This window comes from Hyperolius riggenbachi, chromosome 5, assembly GCF_040937935.1.
Source record: "Hyperolius riggenbachi isolate aHypRig1 chromosome 5, aHypRig1.pri, whole genome shotgun sequence".
NCBI classification, from domain to species: Eukaryota; Metazoa; Chordata; class Amphibia; order Anura; family Hyperoliidae; genus Hyperolius; species Hyperolius riggenbachi.
Genome location: NC_090650.1, coordinates 261,404,960 through 261,426,914, shown reverse-complemented (window position 1 = coordinate 261,426,914; position 21,955 = coordinate 261,404,960). Strand labels below are relative to the sequence as shown.

Here is a 21,955-nt window from a genome sequence, read left to right as displayed (position 1 = left end):
TGTACCCAACGCAACACGAGCCAATAATGTGGCACTTATCTCCCAATCCATTGCGTTGCACATCCCAATGGCCACTATGAATGTAGCCTGAAGGTATCTTACAGTATGTTAATTGCAAAAAGCAGGAAATAACAGTTTATGGAATAAGTGCTACTTCCAATGCAGGCCTGTCACTGTGCATGATGCCTGAGAGGAGTGGTTACCTGTCATATTTCCTAAATTTGAGGATATACAAGTTAAAATTCGGAACATATATTTTTGGCTTTTGTAAGAGATTTTTATGTGTACACAAGTTATCCCAGAAATATTTGGCTAATCTGTCAAAATAAGGATGCAATAGTGCAGGGCTGCCCAATGCGTCGATCGCGATCAACCAGTAGATCGCGAAGGACTACTGAGTAGATAGCGAAGGACTTTTGGAAAATAGTGCACCGGACGCTGACTGTGCAGCGCCGGCGTGCTATCTATGTGTGCTGCTCTGCTGCCCTATGCACACAGCCAATCAGAGGAGGCGAAGGGAGAGCCGGGGCGGACCTTTTACCTCTTCTTTTTGGGTCCATCTTACTTCCTCCCCAGCCGCCATTCAGCCTCTCTCTTCTTCTGCTCTTTGGGATCCTTCTCGCTGTTGCTGCATGCCGGGGTCGGAGACCTCAAATCAGCGGCGACCCGCAGTGCAGAGGAGAGCGGTGGCGTAGTAACAGCGCATATACGCGCTGTTAGGTCTTTGAGCCCTGCCTGCAGCCCCAGTGAGTGGGATCCTAGCGTGTGAAGGAGAGGGGCAGAGGAAGAGGGTGGCCGGTGGAGGGGGGGTGGGTGAGCAATCCCTGGCTACCTACACTAGCGCACATATGCCTGACTAACTATACCTGGCTATCTATACTGGCCACATACGCCTAGCTATCTATACTTGCACACATATGCTGGGCTAACTATACCTGGCTATCTATACTGGCCACATATGCCTGGCTATCTATACTAGCACACATATGCTGTGCTAACTATACCTGGCTATCTATACTGGCCACATACGCCTGGCTATCTATACTGGACAGATATACCTGGCTATCTATACTGGCCACATACGCCGGGCTATCTATACTGGCCACATACGCCTGGCTATCTATACTGGCCACATACGCCTGGCTATCTATACTGGCCACATACGCCTAGCTATCTATACTGGACAGATATACCTGGCTATTTATACTGGCCACATACGCCTGGCTATCTATACTGGACAGATATGCCTGGCTACCTATACTGGCCACATATGCCTGGCTACCTATACTGGCCACATATGCCTTGCTACCTATGCCTGGCTACCTATACTGGCCACATATGCCTGGCTACCTATACTGGCCACATATGCCTGGCTACCTATACTGGACACATATGCCTGGCTATCTATACTGGACACATATGCCTGGCTACCTATACTGGCCACATATGCCTGGCTACCTATACTGGCCACAAATGCCTGCCTAACTATGCCTGGCTATCTATACTGGCCACATATGCCTTGCTATCTATACTAGCACACATATGCTGGGCTAACTATACCTGGCTATCTATACTGGCCACATATGCCTGGCTACCTATACTGGACAGATATACCTGGCTATCTATACTGGACGACACATATGCCTGGCCACCTATACTGGACACATATGCCTGGCTACCTATACTGGACACATATGCCTGGCTACCTATACTGGACACATATGTCTGGCTACCTATACTGGACACATATGTTTGGCTACCTATACTGGACACACATGCCTGGCTACCTATACTGGACACATATGCCTGGCTACATATACTGGTCACATATGTCTGGCTACCTGTACTGGCCAAATATCCCTGGCTACCTGTTCTGGCCACATATCCCTGGCTACCTGTACTTGCCACATATGCCTGGCTACCTGTACTGGCCACATATGCCTGGCTACCTGTACTGGCCACATATGCCTGGCTACCTATACTGGGGGCACCCATGCCTGTTTAACCTATACTGAGGGCACCCATGCCTGGCTAGCCTATATTGGGGGCACCCATGCCTGGCTACCTGTACTGGGGGAAGGAAAGTCCCCATGATAATTTGGTAGTAAGTGGAAAAATCTGCCTTTGCCCAATCATGATGGGGGGTGGGGATTTTAAATGTTGGTAGATCTCTGGGGCTCGGTAAGTTTCAAAGTAGCTCGCATGTTGAAAAAGTGTGGGCACCCCTGCAATAGTGACATTGGTCTAGTACTGCTCACCCATTTTGTCAATGTGACCAAACACCACCAAGCTATTTCAAGTAAGGAAGGTTTCATTACTCTTTTGTGGATTTAAGCTGGCATTCCAGGATTGAAACTAAAGGCACTGCTCTACCCACTCATTGTAGATTTTAGGTGAAAAATGGCAATAACATGATCCCAGATCAAACTTGCCATCGTGCAGTGAAAGTTAATCAGTGCAATGGACAGGATAAAGGTGGCCATACACTGGTCAATTTGCCATCAGATTCGACCAACAGATAGATTCCTCTCTGATCGAATCTGACCAGAGAGGGATCGTATGGCTGCCTTTACTGCAAATAGATTGTGAATCGATTTCAGCATGAAACCGATCACAATCTGTGGTTGTGCTGCCGCTGCCGCCCGATCCCCCCCCCTGCATACATTACCTGCTCTGGCCGGTGCGAGTCCCCACTGTCACCGCTGTCTCTTCTCCACTGGCTTCCGGACCGGCAGGCTTCACTTGTTTCTGTCCGGGGAAGTTTAAACAGTAGAGGGCGCTCTACTGTTTAAACTTCCTGCCGAGACAGGAAGAAGTGCAGCCTGTCGGACTCGGAGCCCAGCGTGGAGACGGAGCAGCGGTGACAGTGGGGACTCACGCCGGTGGAACAGGTAATGTATTGCCGCTGTATTGCGTCGGTCGTTGGGCATTCGAACGACGCTATCGACGCACTTCCGACCCACCAGCGATCGAGCAAAATCTTCCGCATGGACGGCTCGACGGGAACGATTGATTTCGGATGGAAATCAATTGTTCACCGCAGATTCGATCACAGTGATCGAATCTGCTGTATATCGGTGGGAAAATCGTTAGGTGTATGGGCCCCTTTAGATTATGGCCAGAGTTGGCTTACAACTGCGTGTAGAAATCTCCCAATGTGGGCTAGTAATTTGCACTTCATTCTGTGACAGTCAGAGGCTATTAACCAGCCTGGCGGTATGGACGAGCTCAGCTCGTCCATCACCGCCGGAGGCTGCCGCTCAGGCCCTGCTGGGCCGATTTTCTTCAAATAAAGAGCAGCACACGCAGCCGGCACTTTGCCAGCCGCGTGTGCTGCCCGATTGCCGCCGAGCAGCGGCTAAAGAGGGTCCCCCCAGCCGCCTGAGCCCAGCGTAGCCGGAACAAAAAGTTCCGGCCAGCGCTAAGGGCTGGATCGTAGTGTTGTCCGGATCATGAACGATTCGGATCTTTGATCCGAATCTATTTTATGAGTCGATCATCCGAATCATCAAAATGAGTGATTCGGATCGCAAAAAGGGCGGGGCCAGGAGCGACACGCCCCCTCTCAGCGGGTAGCAGCGGGGTCCTGGAAGCAGAGCAGAGATGGATTGCTCTGTTGGAGGGGACTCAGGGGAGCCAGCCTTGCAGGGACAGGTAGAGGGGACATGGGTGCCACTGCCAGATATGTGTAGAGCACACGTACTGGCTGCAATGTGCTGCTCATTACAGGCTGTCTGTTCCGTAGTGCTGCACAGTGATCACATTGGAAGCTTTTGGCTCAGCTCAGCACAGCTCAGTAACTTTGCAGGCACTGTGATTGCAGCGTAATATGATCCTCCTGCACTCGCTCTAAACAGCTGCACTACACTTCTGGGAATGCTTTCTTTCACTGTGCGACCTTTTCTTTCAAAGTGTACAGATGAGCATATAGGTGAAATATATGTAAAGCATATGACTTCAGCATGTGGGTATTACGTGCAAACATTTCTGCTCTCTGCTCGTCCCTCCTCCCTTCTCTGTCCACTCCCTGCCCTCTGTCCATCTTCTCCCCTTCTCTGTGTGTCCACCCCCTCTCCTTCTCTTGTCCACAGACCTGTCCTGCTAGTCATTTCACCCCCGAATGCTTCCGGTAGTAAAATGATCCGAGATTCGGATCAAAGATCCGGATCTCTTCAATGATCCGATTCGAATCATCCGGATCATTGAAAAGATCCGAACTTCCCATCTCTACTGGATCGGAGGCGGCTGACGTCAGGACGTCGGCTGACGTCCATGACGTCACTCCGCTCGTCGCTATGGCGACGATCTAAGCAAAACAAGGAAGGCCGCTCATTGCGGCCTTCCTTGTTTATTCTGGGCGCCGGAGGCGTTCGGAAGAACGCCTCCGGAGCGCCCTCTAGTGGGCTTTCATGCAGCCAACTTTCAGTTGGCTGCATGAAATAGTTTTTTTTTAATTAAAAAAAAACCCTCCCGCAGCCTCCCTGGCGATCTTATCAGAACGCCAGGGTGGTTAAGGTCTCAGTTTATAACATTTCGCTAGTAACAGTAATTCAGAGGACTAAGATACTACAAAGAGCATTTTGAAAGATCATTAATACATTTTTCCCGCATTCATCTGCTTGCTAGATCTCCCTTCTTTTTCGATTCTGTGTATAACTATTTCACAGTGCTGCTTCTCAGACCAGGCAAAACCTTCCTGAAAGCAAAGCAGAAGACAGTACAGCAGTTTTCACTGCCCCATCCCTAGAATGAGATCATTGAAGCTGTTACACAATAATTCTGTGGAAGCCTCAAGTAGGATAAATTGTGATCAGCGAGAACAATCCTCCTTGACTGACAAGCCATTACATAATGGAGTTGCGAACATAATTTGTTTCGGAAACATGCTTGTAATCCAAAACACTCGTACAGTGGGTTGCAAAAGTATTCAGCCCCCTTGAAGTTTTCCACATTTTGTCATATTACTGCCACAAACAGGAATCAATTTTATTGGAATTTTACATGAAAGACCAACACAAAGTGGTGTACACATGAGAAGTGGAAAGAAAATCATACATGATTCCAAACATGTTTTACAAATAAATAACTGCAAAGTGGTGTGTGCATAATTATTCGGCCCCCTTTGATCTGAGTGCAGTCAGTTGCCTATAGACGTTGCCTGATGAGTGCTAATGACTAAATAGAGTGCACCTGTGTGTAATCTAATGTCAGTACAAATACAGCTGCTCTGTGAGGGCCCCAGAGGTTGTCTAAGAGAATATTGGGAGCAACAACACCATGAAGTCCAAAGAACACACAAGACAGGTCCAAGACAAGTCAGGGATCAAGTTATTGAGAAATTTAAAGCAGGCTTAGGCTACAAAAAGATTTCCAAAGCCTTGAACATCCCAAGGAGCACTGTTCAAGCGATCATTCAGAAATGGAAGGAGTATGGCACAACTGTAAACCTACCAAGACAAGGCCATCCACCTAAACTCACAGGCCGAACAAGGAGAGCACTGATCAGAAATGCAGTCAAGAGGCCCATGGTGACTCTGGACGAGCTGCAGAGATCTACAGCTCAGGTGGGAGACTCTGTCCATACAACAACTATTAGTTGTGCACTGTACAAAATTGGCCTTTATGGAAGAGTGGCAAGAAGAAAGGCATTGTTAACAGAAAGCATAAGAAGTCCCGTTTGCAGTTTGCCACAAGCCATGTGGGGGACACAACAACCATGTGGAAGAAGGTGCTCTGGTCAGATGAGACCAAAATGGAACTTTTTGGCCAAAATGCAAAACGCTATGTGTGGCAGAAAACTAACACTGCACATCACTCTGAACACACCATCCCCACTGTCAAATATGGTGGTGGCAGCATCATGCTCGGGGGGTGCATCTCTTCAGCAGGGACAGGGCAGCTGGTCAGAGTTGATGGGAAGATGGATGGAGCCAAATACAGGGCAACCTTGGAAGAAAACCTCTTGGAGACTGCAAAAGACTTGAGACTGGGGCGGAGGCTCACCTTCTAGGAGGACAACGACCTTAAACATAAAGTCAGGGCAACAATGGAATGGTTTAAAACAAAACATATCTATGTGTTAGAATGGCCCAGTCAAAGTCCAGATCTAAATCCAATCGAGAATCTGTGGCAAGATCTGAAAACTGCTGTTCAGAAACGCTGTCCATCTTATCTGACTGAGCTGGAGCTGTTTTGCAAAGAAGAATGGGCAAGGATTTCAGTCTCTAGATGTGCAAAGCTGGTAGAGACATACCCTAAAAGACTGGCAGCTGTAATTGCAGCAAAAGGTGGTTCTACAAAGTATTGACTCAGGGGGCCAAATAATTATGCACACCCCACTTTGCAGTTATTTATTTGTAAAAAATGTTAGGAATGATGAATGATTTTCGATCCACTTCTCACATGTACACCACTTTGTATTGGTCTTTCACATGGAATTCCAATAAAATTGATGCATGTTTGTGGCAGTAATGTGACAAAATGTGGAAAACTTCAATGGGGCCAAATACTTTTGCAACCCACTGTATATCAAAGCAAATTTACCCATAAGGATCAATGGAAACTAGAAAAACATTTCTACTATGTAAACATGTAAAAAAATACTTTCACTATAACTAAATCATTGCTATCTTTTGGTTCATCCCAACTTTTTTTGTGTTTGGCTTTAACAAGGAACTTAGCCAATGACAATTTCTTTTGCCTGTGTTTGAGGATTTCACGGAAATGTGACATTGTACAGTCCCTACACTCAAATTAAATACAAGCCTGCAGCATCAAAGGTTAAAGAACCATCAGTTCAGTTGTGATGACATGACGCACGTAAACGTCCTATGCTTGTATATTAAGATATTACTTGCTTATCATAATTTCATTAAAACATGTGCTTGTCTTGCAAAGAGCTCTTAAAACAAGTTACTTGCAATCCAGTGTTTTTCTGTATATAATGAACTCATTTACTGGAGTTTCTGTTTACATATGTACAGACACTAGAGAGGGACATAGGTAAGAATCTGCAATAGTGTTTGCTAAAATCTTTGTGATGTGTAATAGTTTACCTCGAATTTGTTTTAGTACAAAAACTGCATTTCTCTTTTACTTTTACAGCTGTTATCAAACAATGAATGATTTGATAGATTTTTGTGGCTGTCTAGTTAATTTGTCCAACCTTTACAAGTAAAACGCTTACTATTGAAAAATATTGTCGATTCCATTTATTAATTCATGCCCTTATTACTGTGAACATGATAGTACTGTAGTAGTGATGAGTTCTCTTAACATGCAATGCTCCACTGACACAGAGAGACAGTCAAACTGAGTCAATCAAGGCCACTAGCAGGTGGTCAATTAACAAGCTGGCAGCAAATTGATCAGCAGTTGCTGGCTTTTACCTGCTTCGTTTCTGTTTTTTGATGTTTTTTTGTGCATCAACAAACTATTATTTGTTTTAATCTCTTTACTTGACATCCCTTTTATTAATAAGCAATAAAGAAAGTGCATGCATAATGGTTGTATTACCTCTCCTTTTGCTCCTTTGTTGCCTTCTTCCCCCTACATGAAATTTGTAGATTGAAAAAATTGTCAGGATTGTGTAATATTGATAAATAATGTTCATATTCTACTAATGAAAAAACAAAAATGGCTTTTTCACCCTTATCCCAGGAATCCCAGGCTGGCCTGCTTCTCCCTTTTCACCCTGGAAAAAAATGAATATTTATGTATACGAAATTAGAAATAAAAAATAAATACAAAAAAATAAATTGTGCCCCTTAAATATTGGTAAAATATTTGATTACCATCAGAGATTAATCCATGCAATTTGCTCAACCTAATCCGAAGTTATATCAAACAACTACAACTTTTAGCTGACACATTCTTTATTTCACTTTACAAAAAAGCATTGAACAAATTATATCACTTACTGTTTCTTAATGGGGCCTACAATCTAATGTCCCGTACTCACGGGCTGCAGAAGTGGCCTGTCGCCAGCACACGTGAGCGTGTGGGCGACAGGCCGGCGACAGCTCCTCGCCAGGTCCCTCCGCGTACACACGCGGAAGAGGGACCAGCGGCGAGACGGAAGCTGTCGCCGACGTTCCTCCTCCCCCCGCCGGAAGCTCCATTTACCACAATGGAGGTTGCTGTCGCTAGTCCGCGTACTCACGCGGACTAGCGACAGTTGCGGGGGAGGTGCGGCGGCGACTGTCGCCATGCGATTGAAACTTTCAATCGCATGGCGACATGAGCGACGGGCGACAGTTCGGGGTGCGCGCGCGCGCGACGGCCCATACTCACGGGCGACCTGTCGCCGCAACACGCACGCGCCGCGTGTTGAGGCGACAAAAGTCCCTCGTGAGTATGGGCCATAATGTTGCTACCATACTCAATAAAAATGGAGGGGCAACTTGATTTTGGAGGTTGGAAAAAAAATGAAGCACGAGGGAAAAACATGCATGGGGAAAACATCCAAACTTTAAGAAGATAGTGCCCCTTGTGATCACTTTCCTGATTTGTTGCTCACTCACCATTTGTAGTCCTCTGGTGGGGCGTTTACATTGCATGTTAGCTGTTTACTTCTGTAAAGTGTGCTTGAGGGAGCATAATGAATTACAGTAGCACTGATGAGGTAGCTTGAGCCTTTTTTTATGGGCTATATAGACCATGGAAGCCTTCATCCACACAAAATAAGATTTCATGGTACAATCTACAGAGACTCCCCAATTGTGATACAATGTGTAGTGAGTGGAGGTAAGTAATAGGAACAGTCTTACCTCAAATTAGGCAGGCACTAAGTTTGGTGAACTGGGATAATGTACTACAAGGGGAGGACACTGAAGGGAAATGGCAAGCTTTTAAACGTATTCTCAATCAATATTGTAGTATGTATATCCCATATGGAAACAAAATGTCTAGGAATAAAAAAAGGCCTCTATGGATGAATAGAAAGGTTAGAGATAAAATGAAGAGGAAAAAGAATGCCTATAAGGTCCTAAAACAGGAGGGGTCCGAGGCTGCACTCAGCAATTACAAGGAGTGCAATAAAAATTGTAAAAAAGAAATTAGGCTAGCAAAGATCGAAGCTGAAAATCAAATCGCTAGGGATATCAAATCTAACCCAAAAAAGTTTTACAAGTACATCAACTCTAAAAAAAGAAAGGTTGACTGTATAGGACTCCTAAAGGATGAAGGTGGAAACTCAATGGTGGATGACCAAGGTAAGGCAGAGTTATTAAATGCTTTCTTTGCTTCTGTCTTTACAAAGGAAACAGCACTGTTGCAAATTACAGAGGCGGAAGAGTCTCAATCTTCTAACTGTAATATTAAATACTTAACGCAGGAAGAAGTAAAGGCAAGACTAAATAAATTAAAAATAGACAAGGCACCTGGCCCGGATGGCATGCATCCTCGGGTCCTAAGGGAATTAAGTTCAGTTATAGATAAACCCCTTTATCTTATCTTTTGTGACTCTCTTGCAACTGGCAGAGTCCCAGTGGATTGGCGTACAGCCCACGTTTTCCCATTATTTAAGAAGGGCAAAAAATCAGATCCAGGAAATTATAGACCTGTAAGCTTAACATCAGTTGTATGCAAACTATTTGAGGGGTTACTAAGAGATACTATACATGACTTCATAGTAGAAAATAATCTTATTTCTCAGCATCAACATGGGTTTACTAAAGACAGGTCCTGTTTGACTAACATGCTCAGCTTTTATGAGGTAGTGAATGCTAATATGGATATTGGGAATGCTGTAGATGTGATATACTTAGACTTTGCTAAGGCCTTCGACACTGTTCCCCACAAAAGTCTGGTGCAAAAGATGAGGATGCAAGGACTGGGGAAGAGTCTGTGTGCTTGGATAGGGAACTGGCTAATGGACAGAAAACAAAGAGTTGTGGTCAATGGATCATACTCAAAATGGGAGACTGTTAGCAGTGGGGTCCCACAGGGGTCTGTACTGGGTCCAGTGCTCTTCAATTTATTTATTAATGACCTAGTGGATACAGTAGTGAGCAATGTTGCTATTTTTGCAGATGATACAAAATTGTGCAGAATCATCAACTCTAAGGAAGATAGTGTTATATTGCAACAGGATCTGGATAGGATGGCTATATGGGCACATACATGGCAGATGAAATTCAATGTTGACAAATGTAAAGTCATGCATTTTGGTCGTACCAATGGTCTAACACCATACAAAATAAATGGGATACAGTTGGGGACATCAAACTTGGAGAAGGACTTAGGAGTACTCATCGACAACAAGTTAAATAATCGTACTCAATGCCAAGCCGCTGCAGCTAAAGCTAACAAAATTTTGGGATGCATTAAAAGGGAAATAAAAACTCGAGATGCTAGCATAATATTGCCCCTGTTTAACTCTCTAGTAAGGCCACATCTGGAATATGGAATTCAGTTCTGGGCACCACATTACAAAAAAGATATTGCAGTTCTAGAGCAGGTGCAGAGACGAGCAACCAAATTGATACGTGGGATGGAAGGTCTCACTTACCAAGAAAGGTTAGATAAACTGGGTTTATTTAGTCTAGAGAAAAGACGCCTTAGAGGAGATCTAATTAACATGTATAAATACATCAGAGGGCAATATAATAGCTTGGCGGATGAGCTTTTTGTCCCTAGGCCTTCTCAAAGGACTAGAGGACATGATCTGCGCATGGAGGAAAAACGTTTTAGCCATTTATTTAGGAAAGGGTTCTTTACAGTAAGAGTGATTAAGATGTGGAATGCATTGCCACAGGAAGTCGTTATGGCAAACTCTATACCTGCATTTAAAGGGGGCTTAGATGCTTTCCTTGCGTTGAATGACATCCATGGCTACAATTACTAGGTAATGCCAATGATGTTGATCCAGGGATTTTATCTGATTGCCATCTGGAGTCGGGAAGGAATTTTTACCTTGTAAGGGTTTTTTCGCCTTCCTCTGGATCAACAGGGATATGTGAGGGAGCAGGCTGGAGTTGTACTTTGTACTGGTTGAACTCGATGGACGTATGTCTTTTTTCAACCAAAGTAACTATGTAACTATGTACCTCGTGACAAGAGGTTACGATTTTTATTGTTATACACCAATAAAAAGAATTACCAATTCCTCAGGTCAATACGAGACCGTGTCTGAGCTGTGTATCTCTGTTTCAGAGTGCCAAATTTGGTGCTCTGAAACAGAGGTACACAGCTCAGACACGGTCTCATATTGACCCTGAGGAAGCGCACAGGTCCTGTGAAATGAGTTGTATTTTTATTGGTAACTAACAATAAAAATGTTAACCTCTTATCACGAGGTAAGACTGTTCCTATTACTTACCTCCACTCACTACACATTGTATCACAATTGGGGCGCCTACTTCCATCTTGCATTGTCTCTTCCCCTGTCCCAAGGGTTACCTCAGTGACTACATATGGTGGTCCTTTGTTTTTTCTGGAGCGCGACCCACGTTGATCAACTAAGTAATCAAAACTGAGTAGAGATGGTTCTTCTCCACATGCTGAAATTGTGGTTGCCTATAGCAACCAATATTTGTGAGTAGTTGTTATTTCTTTACATTTTCCTTTTTTAGAAATACTACACTTATTGACACTCCTGGGGCTCGATTCACAAAGCGGTGCTAACCCAGTTAGAGACTTTAGGCATGATAACCATTGCACCACTCTGGTGAAAAGCCAGTTTAGGTGTGATAAGTTTAGGCATGATAAGTTTAGGTGTGATAAATTTAGGCATGATAAGTTTAGATAAGTTTAGATCGCTTGCAAAGTCCCGCACGCAAAGCAGCGCCATTAAACTTTATACGAAGTGCGCCAGTCTTTGCTAGCATAAAATTTTGATCAGCTGTGCACTGCGGTGCTAACGCAGTTGGTGCTTAAACTTATCATGCCTAAACTTATCACACCTAAACTTATCATGCCTAAACTTATCACACCTAAACTTATCACACCTAAACTTATCATGCCTAAACTGAGTTTAGGCATGATAAAGGGCTTTTCACCAGGGTGCTAACTGTTAGCACCGCTTTGTGAATCAGGCCCCTGGTGCTCTTTTTGTCTACTTTTCTTACCGGTACCTGAGTTTTCAAACCTGAAATTCATCTAGTGAACCTCCCAGAACCTACAGAGACTGCATTCTGTGTAGTGGAGTAGGGATACTAAATATAATTCTGAAGTAAACTTGAGCAAGACAAATTCATATGAGGATAAACTACATAATCAGAGGTTACCTTCGGTGAAATCTGCAGGGGTAAATTTCCAGTAGTTCCAGAAACTGAAGCAGAAGACTGAGTGGAAGTGAGACTAAAGTGAGCTGAGCTCTGAAGCTTGCACACGGTAAATAAATGTGTTGGGAAATAGCCAATATTAGGATATTGGTAACATTTACTGATATTCTACTATTTTACAGGGGTAATTCCAAAGTAAAATATCGGGAAATGTTACTGATATTTTACTACAGCTAAACCTAACCCTGCTATGTTGAATACCTCTTTGGCACTTCTCAGGCAGTCTTTGGAAGTGCTTGTATCCTTGAGTACTTCTGAAGATGAGTACATCACATGCGAGTCCGGGCTTGTCTTCGGAAGCACTTGGGAATGCAAGTCTTACCGAAGGCTGCCTAAGGACTACCGAAAATATAAGCGGTCGCAGAAATTTAATAGGGGACATTGCTGGAATGACAGGATGGACCAAGGACCAGGAAGGCTCTATAGTATCCAGAGCTGTCCCTTAACATAGGTATGTATCTAGCCTGACGCGAGTTTCCTCACTTCAGGTTTGCTTTAAAGAGACTCCGTAACAAAAATTGCTTCCTGTTTTTTATCATCCTACAAGTTCCAAAAGCTATTCTAATGTGTTCTGGCTTACTGCAGCACTTTCCACTATCACAGTCTCTGTAATAAATCAATGTATCTTTCCCCTGTCAGACTTGTCAGCCTGTGTCTGGAAGGCTGCCAAGTTCTTCAGTGTTGTGGTTCTGTGATGCATCTCCCCCTCCAGGCCCCTCTCTGCACACTGCCTGTGTGTTATTTACATCTCTCTGCTCTATTATCTTTTACAAGCTGGATAAATCCTCCTCTGAGCTGGCTGGGCTTTCACATACTGAGGAATTACATATGGGGAGAGCTGTCTGCACTCTGCAGGAAGAAACAGCCTGACACTTCAGTGGAAGATAGCTGCAGGGGGAAAGAAACACACAAATGATCTCTTGAGATTAAAAAGGAAGGCTGTATACAGGCTGCTTGTGTATGGATGTATTTTGTATGTGTGGATATGCTGTACATCAACCTACTTCCTGTTTTGGTGGCCATTTTGTTTGTTTACAAGCACATTTTTTAAAACTGTTTTTAACCACTTTTAATGCGGCAGGGAGCAGCGAAATTGTGCCAGAGGGTAATAGGAGATGTCCCCTAACGCACTGGTATGTTTACTTTTGTGCGATTTTAACAATACAGATTCTCTTTAAATACTAGATGCAGTGTATTAGTCACAAAATAAATATAAAGTGGTAGTTTCCAAAGGTATTACCTGGTCTCCCTTAGCTCCTTCATCTCCACTGTCACCCTGCAATCAAAATCAAATCAATGTTATGTACAATCTTTTCTTACAAATCTTTTACTTTCTCATGCAATTATGAAGTTTTACAAAATCAAGTTTTTGCACTCCTTTTATATTGATAAACATCAAAATCTTTTATTGATCATCTATTAAAAGTATAACAATGGTCCATGTCAGCAACAAGAGCTGACACATTTCTGACCCAGCAAGATTAGAAGCGTGTCAGTGTTGTTGCTGTTGCTGACATGTACCATTGCTGTACCTTTTATTGGATGCTTTAATAAAGGATTTTGATGTTTTGTCCATATCAAAGAAGTGCGGAAACTTTTGTGATGATCGTTTGGCGTGATGCTCCCACTTCCAGTACATTCTATCTTTGCACAGCACAATCCATATAAGGTGAGGCAGAGCAGTCCCTTTTTGAACTTCAATTATGAAGTATCGTATAGTATGTTTAACCCCATGCATACAAGACAACCTGAAATTACTATTATCAGTAACAAGGGATGGTCAATTAGATGCTAACTAATACATGCTTATGCAAATTGGATGCTAAGTTTATGCAAACTTATGTAGTTTGTAAATAGATCAATCAAATTTAGCAGCAGCTGCAAGCATCTCAGGGACTATACCTATTAGTAATGCTGTATTTCAGTGGATGTAACATCACTACTTTCTAAACAAAGAATGATGTTACTGGTCATCAGTCTAAGTGTATATATACTTAGTCTGACAAGTATATTTTGTGCGCCTTGTGTAAGTAATATACCGGTACTAATTTCACTGTTTAAATTTATTATCTTTTACATTTTTATTAAACAAAAAGCTTATAATGAAGAATGGAAAGTCTAAAGGTTACATTGAAGGTCATTATACTGACCTGCAAAGATATAACCTGCAAAGATATAACTTACAAATGTTATATGTTTGCAGGTCAGTAGAATGATGTTTGCGTTCTGAGTTACCTTGTGTCCCTTTGGTCCTTGGCTTCCAATTGAACCCTCCAAACCAGGCAGACCTGTGTCTCCTCTTTGACCCTAAAATGTAAAAAAAAATTAAACAATCACCTCGAGAATCGTGTGTCATACAGTATAAGGCATCACATTCCCTTTCTGGGAAATAATGCTACATCCCACTTTACTTAGTTGCAAATTTATAAATTATTTAGTCAGTGTTTTCCCATTGTAAAATCTTTCATCTCCCTGATTTACATTCTGAAATGTATCACAGGTGGTGACATCTTTAGTTCTGCCAAGTAATCTCTGGGGAATGTTTGTTTCTACAATTGCTATGCACAGAGGGAAATACTGCTTGCTTGGCAGTTGGAAACAGCTATTATTTCACACTGTGCAGCAAGTTTCACAGAGAGAAATTGGGCCCTAACATCACACTGTGGGAGGGGGCTCACCACAATATCAGCCATATAGATGTCCCTAATTACCTATTTGAGAAAAGGTAAAGATTTCCTGTGGAATAGGGGCTATCAGCTACTGACCAGTACGAAGTTCAATCTTTGGTTAAAGGTCCTCTTTAAACTACTAACAAAAACGTATATAGTTTGTGTGGCCCTTCAGATGTCACTTTATAACCATGATCAGGATACAAAACTTGATTAGATTGTTTTCCACCTCTCCTACCTGCAGCCCCTCAACCTGTGCACCAACTTACTCAATTATATGTAGAATCTCTCAATAAATGTTTAATTGATTAAAGTTTCATCAAACGATTATTTGATAGGTTATCTAAACCAGGGGTCACCAAACGTTTTGGGTCGAGAGCCGGGTCAACATACTTCAGACTGCTGGGGGGCCGAAGTATACATAAAATGATGTCTTTGCGGGCCAGACAGTGACGCATACCCAGGTGAGAAACTGAAGTCCAATTGGACAACAGTGTCACCTGATGTGGAATTTGATTGGAAACCAGCAAAATTACTGCTTTCTGGATTCCATGTGGATGGGTGGTGCCAGCACTGCTATTCTATATGTGGACCACCAATATTTAAATATATAACTGACCGCATCTATAAGTAATACATTTTGCATGTGGGGGGCCGGTAAAAAAGCCTCAGGGGGCCGCATTCGGCCCGCAGGCCTTAGTTTGAGGACCACTGATCTAAACGATTATTCGATAGATTATCAATCAAGAAGACTTTCAACAGATTTTGTTGGATTCAATATTTTTAACAAATCTAACATCCATAAAAAATGTTGCATAGTGTATGATGTATGTAGTCTATGTTACAGATAGTACTTGTTATCTATGTATGTTTATCATTTGTACCACTATGATTTGTTGTACCATGCTGTGTAATTGGGTAAACCAGAGTTGCTGTCATCAAAAGATTTATGAATATACCAAGAGGGAGAATACATCATGTGGAATCATTTTTATTATTATATTTTTAAACTTTTGATTCCTTATTGTGAATATTTCCCATCCCTTCCTGTCTTATCGACCATTGACTTCTCTAACAGAGAGGGAATAAGCAATTGTGTTCAATCCATCCACCCTTGGTTTAGGCCAATATTAAGTAATCAGACATACTGAAGCCAAATGCTTGGGGTGATTGACCGGTCCCCCTCTACAAGTTCATATACAATACAACACGGATGGAACTTCCTCAATTTTCATATAATTTATTCATCCAGACACAAAACCAACATTTCGGGATGCACAGGTGAGCAAGTGATGTGTTCAGTCCATTAGCTGCAGCACTCTGGTGAACACAGACACATCTCTTACTGAGGGAGAAATCTTGTCTGTGGGACATAAACAACCAAAAAACACTCCCATAGTAAAGTTAGGAAAGTTTGAACATCTATCTGGATTTGACTGCTGTCTCTGTCCCCTATACAGGCAGCAGTAAGTCCCTGTGGCAAATGCAAGCCATTTCCCATTCTCTCCCATACTAAAAACAGTCTAGTATAAGAAAGGACAATCAAAGTGTATGGTCATATTTAAAGGTTCCCTATTCCACAAAATATACAAGGTATCCACTGTTCTACTGAAAAGAATATAAGTAGGAATATTGCCATAATTTCTGAATTTCCCAATGCTGTTTTATATAAATTATGATGAATCATGAGAAGTTCATATCACACAAGTTCAAGATTAATCCATCAAGATTTTGGAAGATCTCTACTCACTTTCAGCCCAGGTGATCCAGGTGGTCCTGGAGGTCCCAGTTCACCTTGAAGACCCTGAAGTATGTAAAGATAAATGTTTAATTACATATTTTATTATTTTTTTTTTTTTAACCTGGCTAAGCAGCCTCATTAGTACCTTTGACCCTTGAGGTCCTGCTGGTCCTGGAAGTCCATTAGATCCCATGTGACCCTACAAAAACAAAATCAAGCCACAATGGCTCTTATTTAGTTCATTTTTTTTCTCCTAGGTGATATTTTCACACCTTATAAGTAAAATGCCACCAGCAAGCAAGACAATATTCAGAATCATTTTAACAGCATTTTTTTCACCTACTTTTGGGCACATTTTCAATTGCAGAGTGCTGAAAAGTTACTTTAAACAGTAGATGAAAAATGGTCTCCTAAGAGAAAACTTTAAAAAAAAAGGTGAATTGAACAGGGACTGAAATGTCTTTGCGGCGACATAATTCATGCCACATATTTCATTGGAAAGGTCATTCTCATGTTAAGTACCGTACTTCACATACTGTACATTACAATCACATTGGGAATGAGTGTCAGGATCTGAGTTAAAATGGCATTATGTTTTCCCCATTTCCACTGGAGAAAAGGAGAAGGAACTGGATGCTGTTCCAAACAGTTGTAGAGTTGCAGGTTCCTTTTCCAGGCTAGGAATGTGGTGAAACTACTGTACCTTATGGAGACCAAAAAAAAGAGAATCACTTTCCTGTGCAGGAGAGATTGAGACCAAATGCCAGCCTCAGGTGGCTCTCAAGTGGTAAGTGTGGTGCACAGTGCCAGAGCCTTTGTAAGGTTATTCTGTTAGACAGCTTGTATCTGAGAGTAGAAGAAGCAGCTCTGCAGGTTTCCTGGCTAAGGTGTCTATCACACAGATGTCACTTGTAGTGCACTGTTCAGCCCCCGATCTACTGGCACCTAAGTAACTTCTGGCTGAAATTTAATGCAGCCAAATGACAGCTTTTGTAATCTCATGCGTGTCAGCATTTGACATCCAATGCGGTTACCTGGCGGCAGGAATGTGGCATCTGCAGAGTGTGGCCGCTGCTGGGCCCAGATGTGTCTCAACGAGATGGATGCCTCTCCACTGCTTGTAACGAGGGCTATTATGCCCCCTTCCAGTGCATAGGAGCAGGTGAGAGGTGAATGTTGTGCCTTCAACTGCTCATGTGAAGGAGGCCTTAGTATGAGAAGATTCCAGGTGTTGGTAAAGCTCAAAGGGCCTATGGAAAAGTGAGCTGGCTAAAAAGGCATGGTTTTACCCTAACTACACTGCCTGAGGAAACAGAGTGATTGCAGACTGGTTGAGACAAGCCCAGAGACTATGCAGTGGGGCACCCAGGAGATAGGTAGGCCCTGAAACGGATAAGTTGATATGTTTAGTAGAAAACTAGGAACTTCTTCTTCGATTTGGCTGTTGGATGATTATCTTTGATATCCTGCTCTCCACTTTGCTGTGTTTTCCATTGAAAAAAATGCCAGCCAAGTTTTTTTTTTCATAGGAGTAATTTTAGTGTAATATTTTCACTACAATTACAAATGCAAAAATGCAGAGAAACAGCAGCTGAAGTGTCTGAGACTCCAACAACTACCACATGGGGGCAGTGTGTAACAATCATTGCAAACCGTCTTTGTGAATGCATACCTTGTAGCAAAGTTATCAAGAACCCAGGTTCATCTTGTAACAACTACATTTTATATTATTTTTTAGTATTTATATGGTGCCGTTATCTTCCGCGGCGCTTTACAGAGGATATATAGTCCTGTCACTAACTGCCCCTCAGAAGAGCTTACAATCTAACTCTATTATAGTCATATTTACCTTTATACTGTACAGCACAGTAAGCAAATATTAGATAACCTTATTACAGTAAGGTTTTTTCACAGATTTTTTTTAACTCCAGGCCCACATGCAATTAACTTTTACTCCTGAGTTTTCTCCCAGGTGATATTTTCAAACTTGTCAATAATATGCCCTTTATGTCACCACAAAGCAAGAAAATATTCAAAATAATTTTGATAGTACTTTTCACCTACTTTTTGGTACTTTTTTTGTTAAAAAGTGCTGGAAAGTTATTTGAAATTGAAGATGAAAAATGATCTCCTAGGAGAAAACTCAGGTGAAAAAGTGAATTGCATATGGGCTCATATGTTGTGCCTACCTTGAGGCCAGGGATGCCAATGATTCCTTTTGGTCCAGGCATTCCTCTTTCTCCCTGGAAATAAGTAGATATAGCTGTGAACTATGAATACTTTTCTAATTATAGCTTTATGTGAGCCAAGATTTAAATGAAATATTAAAAAACAAGGCTTTAAAAAAAAGTCTATTGATTTGTGCCCCACTAAAATACAGTGCAGGCAGAGACAACTTTAGATTCCGAGATTCAGGGTACTCTGTATGATACTGTCAGCTGTTTTAGACAAAGTCAGACTGTTGTTTTTCTCTCATAATACTTGTAGTATTATTCAAATTTAAAAATTGCTGTCTTTTTTTTTGTTTAGTTCATTTTCCTCATAACATATACTGTATATTCATGCAGTTTATGTGAAATTTTGCTTAGCTTTGTACAAAGTGGAACAAGTATAATGGCGCTTAAAAGAAAAAAATATATTTGGAGATACCTTTATTCCTAACGGTCCAGGAAGACCAGGAGCACCACGAAAACCCTAAGACAAATGATAAATCAGTATGTTTAGAAGTGTAGTTCTTCCCATCACATGTCTAATGAAGCAGGCATTTGTTTCACGCTTGTATGGACAGTGGAACCTTGGTTTGCGAGCATCATTAGTTTCAGAAACATGCTTGTACTCCAAAGCACTTTTATATCAAAGTGTATTTCCCCATAAGGATTAATGGGAACTCTGATGATTCATACCACAATCCAAAAACATAAGGGCTCTTTCACATTAGGGCAGATTTTCTGCGTTTCAACGCAAAGGGTAAAGTTTGCGTTACCCAAGGTGAAATGAAAGTCCATAGACTTTCATTTTAGCTTTCACATATAACGCAGCCTTTTTGTGCGTTGCGTTACACTGCACCCAGGCGCAGTTTTTCAGCCAACGCTAGCTTTATGCGTTACAATGTTAGTCAATGTAAAACGCACACTATGCGCGTTTTCAATCCGTTAACGCAGGCAATCAGTCCCAGAATGCAACAGAGGAACAATGTAGAAAGTTGAAAACTAAAAGAAAAAAAAATTACCTGCGTTTTTCTATGTGCAGTAACGGATTGAAAACGGATTAAAAACGCACACTCACTGCAGTGCAACGCATATCAAAACGCATTAAAAGGCATACAACAAAACGCATGCTTTGAGCGTTCTCCAACGCAAGCTCTGATGTGAAAGAGCCCTTAAGAGAAAAATATTTAATACAAAGTACTGTACTTTATAAAGTAAAAGCTGAAGAAAAGACTTTCTCTATAACTAACAGAATCATTGCTATCTGTTGGTCTGCCCTAACCCTTTTATTTGTGGCTTTAACAAGGAACTTGCCAGTGACAGTTACTTTTACCTACTTTTGAAGATTTCACGGAAAGGTGACATTGCACAGTCACTACACTCAAATTTAAGGGACCCTGAGCAGCATTAAAGAAAGGAAATCCGGACTTACCTTGGGCTTCCTCCAGCCCCCCGTAGCCCGTAAAGTCCCTCAGAGTCCTCTGGGTCCCCTCCGTGGTCCCGCTGGTGGCTCCATTAACCCAGCGACCTCAGCCTCCATGAACACGGCGTGTAAATGTTTTATGCTTGTACATCAGGACGTTGCTTGCTTATCAAGTCAAAATTTTATGAGATTTTTTGCTTGCATTGCAAAGCGCTCTTAAACCTAGTTACTTGCAATCCAAGGTTTTACTGTTGGGATATACTTTAAAAAGACATGACAGTTTCTGACAAGTACAGTAACTTCTGTGGCTGTTCTTACTGGTAATCCGGGAGTCCCATCAGTTCCAGGCTGACCGTGGTGACCTTGCTCTCCCTGCAAACATATAAGTAATTGGTTATCAGGCATCAGTAGGCTTTCCAGAGTTAAAAAAGAAAAACATCAGATGAACAATGATTGCATGAACAGCTAACTACAAAGGTTATTTTGGTGTTTTGAAAATGCACAAATTTGCAATTTCAAAATGTTGTATTTCCATGGAGAATCTGTCCTGCTATAGCAGAGAAAGGATGGTTCATTTCTAGTAGGTAGACCTGGGGTGCGGTCAGTGGAGCCACCAGCAGAGACAATTTCATTTCCTTGGTTAGAAAATGGATTACAGATTCCCATTATAAAGGTGGCAACCATGTGATCGGCGAAATGCAATGCAAGTGTTCCAAAAACTGGATCAGAATCTTGGTGTGAAAGGGTAAGAGTATTTTCCAAAGTATGTAGGCTTTGCCTGCCTTCCTTGTACGGTACACAATTCAATGTTCAACAGGCATCTGGCATGGCTAAGAAAGGGCAGCTGCAGGAATGCTGCCCACAGTAACCCTTTTATGGCTACCCAAATGGCAGGACCAAATAATGATCTAAGTGTCATATGAAGATTTTTTTTTGGGGGGAGGGGGAGGGGGGGGAGAGAGGTTGCAGTTTTTATGTATTGCAAGATCACCTGCCTTCTACCTTTAGCTATCCTGTGTTGTTTTCATATAAAGCCATGTCCTAGTTGATAATATAACAATGGCAATGAACCCCGTTGACTTTAAAAGCCACATGTGTACTTAAGTACACATAATTATCATTGAGCACATAAAACTATGCAAAATGCACATTTTTGCATTGCATCAAAGTTTGTGACCTCATACATGCAGATGCTCATTTCTAACTTTCCAGAACCACATGTGTTATGTTCAGGTCAAAGTTGGCATCTTTCTGAATTAAAAGTGTGTCTATTAGGAGTGGCAAATTTTTGTCTGACATTATACTAATTGGAAACCCATTGGAGTATTATTGCACGTTGATATTAGAACTCTCTTTACATCTTCCTCCATGGCGTGCTGATGGAATCTGATTTGTAAAAGTAGCTGTGCTAAATCTGTGTGTGGGCTGATAGCTCCACCCCAGGATGTACACACCAGATATGTAGTGCTTGGTTTCGTGTATGTGTTAGTAGTATGTTTCTAGACATGTATAAAGGGACCCTGTGCTGTACTTAAAAATTTAATTTTGACTTACCGGGGCTTCCTCCAGCCCCCTGTAGCCTGCGAGGTCCTCCAACATACTCTTCTTTCTTCTCATGGTCCCTTTGGCGG

General features: G+C 42.2%; 1 protein-coding gene across 1 annotated transcript in view; it reads right to left on the bottom strand.

Annotated features, from left to right (window-relative positions):
- LOC137519378 (collagen alpha-1(XXI) chain-like) overlaps positions 1-21,955 on the bottom strand; it is a 128,691-nt gene that overhangs the window by 25,322 nt on the left and 81,414 nt on the right. The window contains exons 17-25 of the mRNA XM_068238334.1: positions 20,643-20,696; positions 19,344-19,388; positions 18,884-18,937; positions 16,840-16,893; positions 16,704-16,757; positions 14,520-14,591; positions 13,525-13,560; positions 7,649-7,693; positions 7,516-7,548 (exon numbers count right to left, since the gene is read on the bottom strand). Of these exons, the coding sequence (XP_068094435.1) occupies positions 7,516-7,548; positions 7,649-7,693; positions 13,525-13,560; positions 14,520-14,591; positions 16,704-16,757; positions 16,840-16,893; positions 18,884-18,937; positions 19,344-19,388; positions 20,643-20,696 (447 nt within the window). The remainder of the gene's footprint in view (positions 1-7,515; positions 7,549-7,648; positions 7,694-13,524; positions 13,561-14,519; positions 14,592-16,703; positions 16,758-16,839; positions 16,894-18,883; positions 18,938-19,343; positions 19,389-20,642; positions 20,697-21,955) is intronic.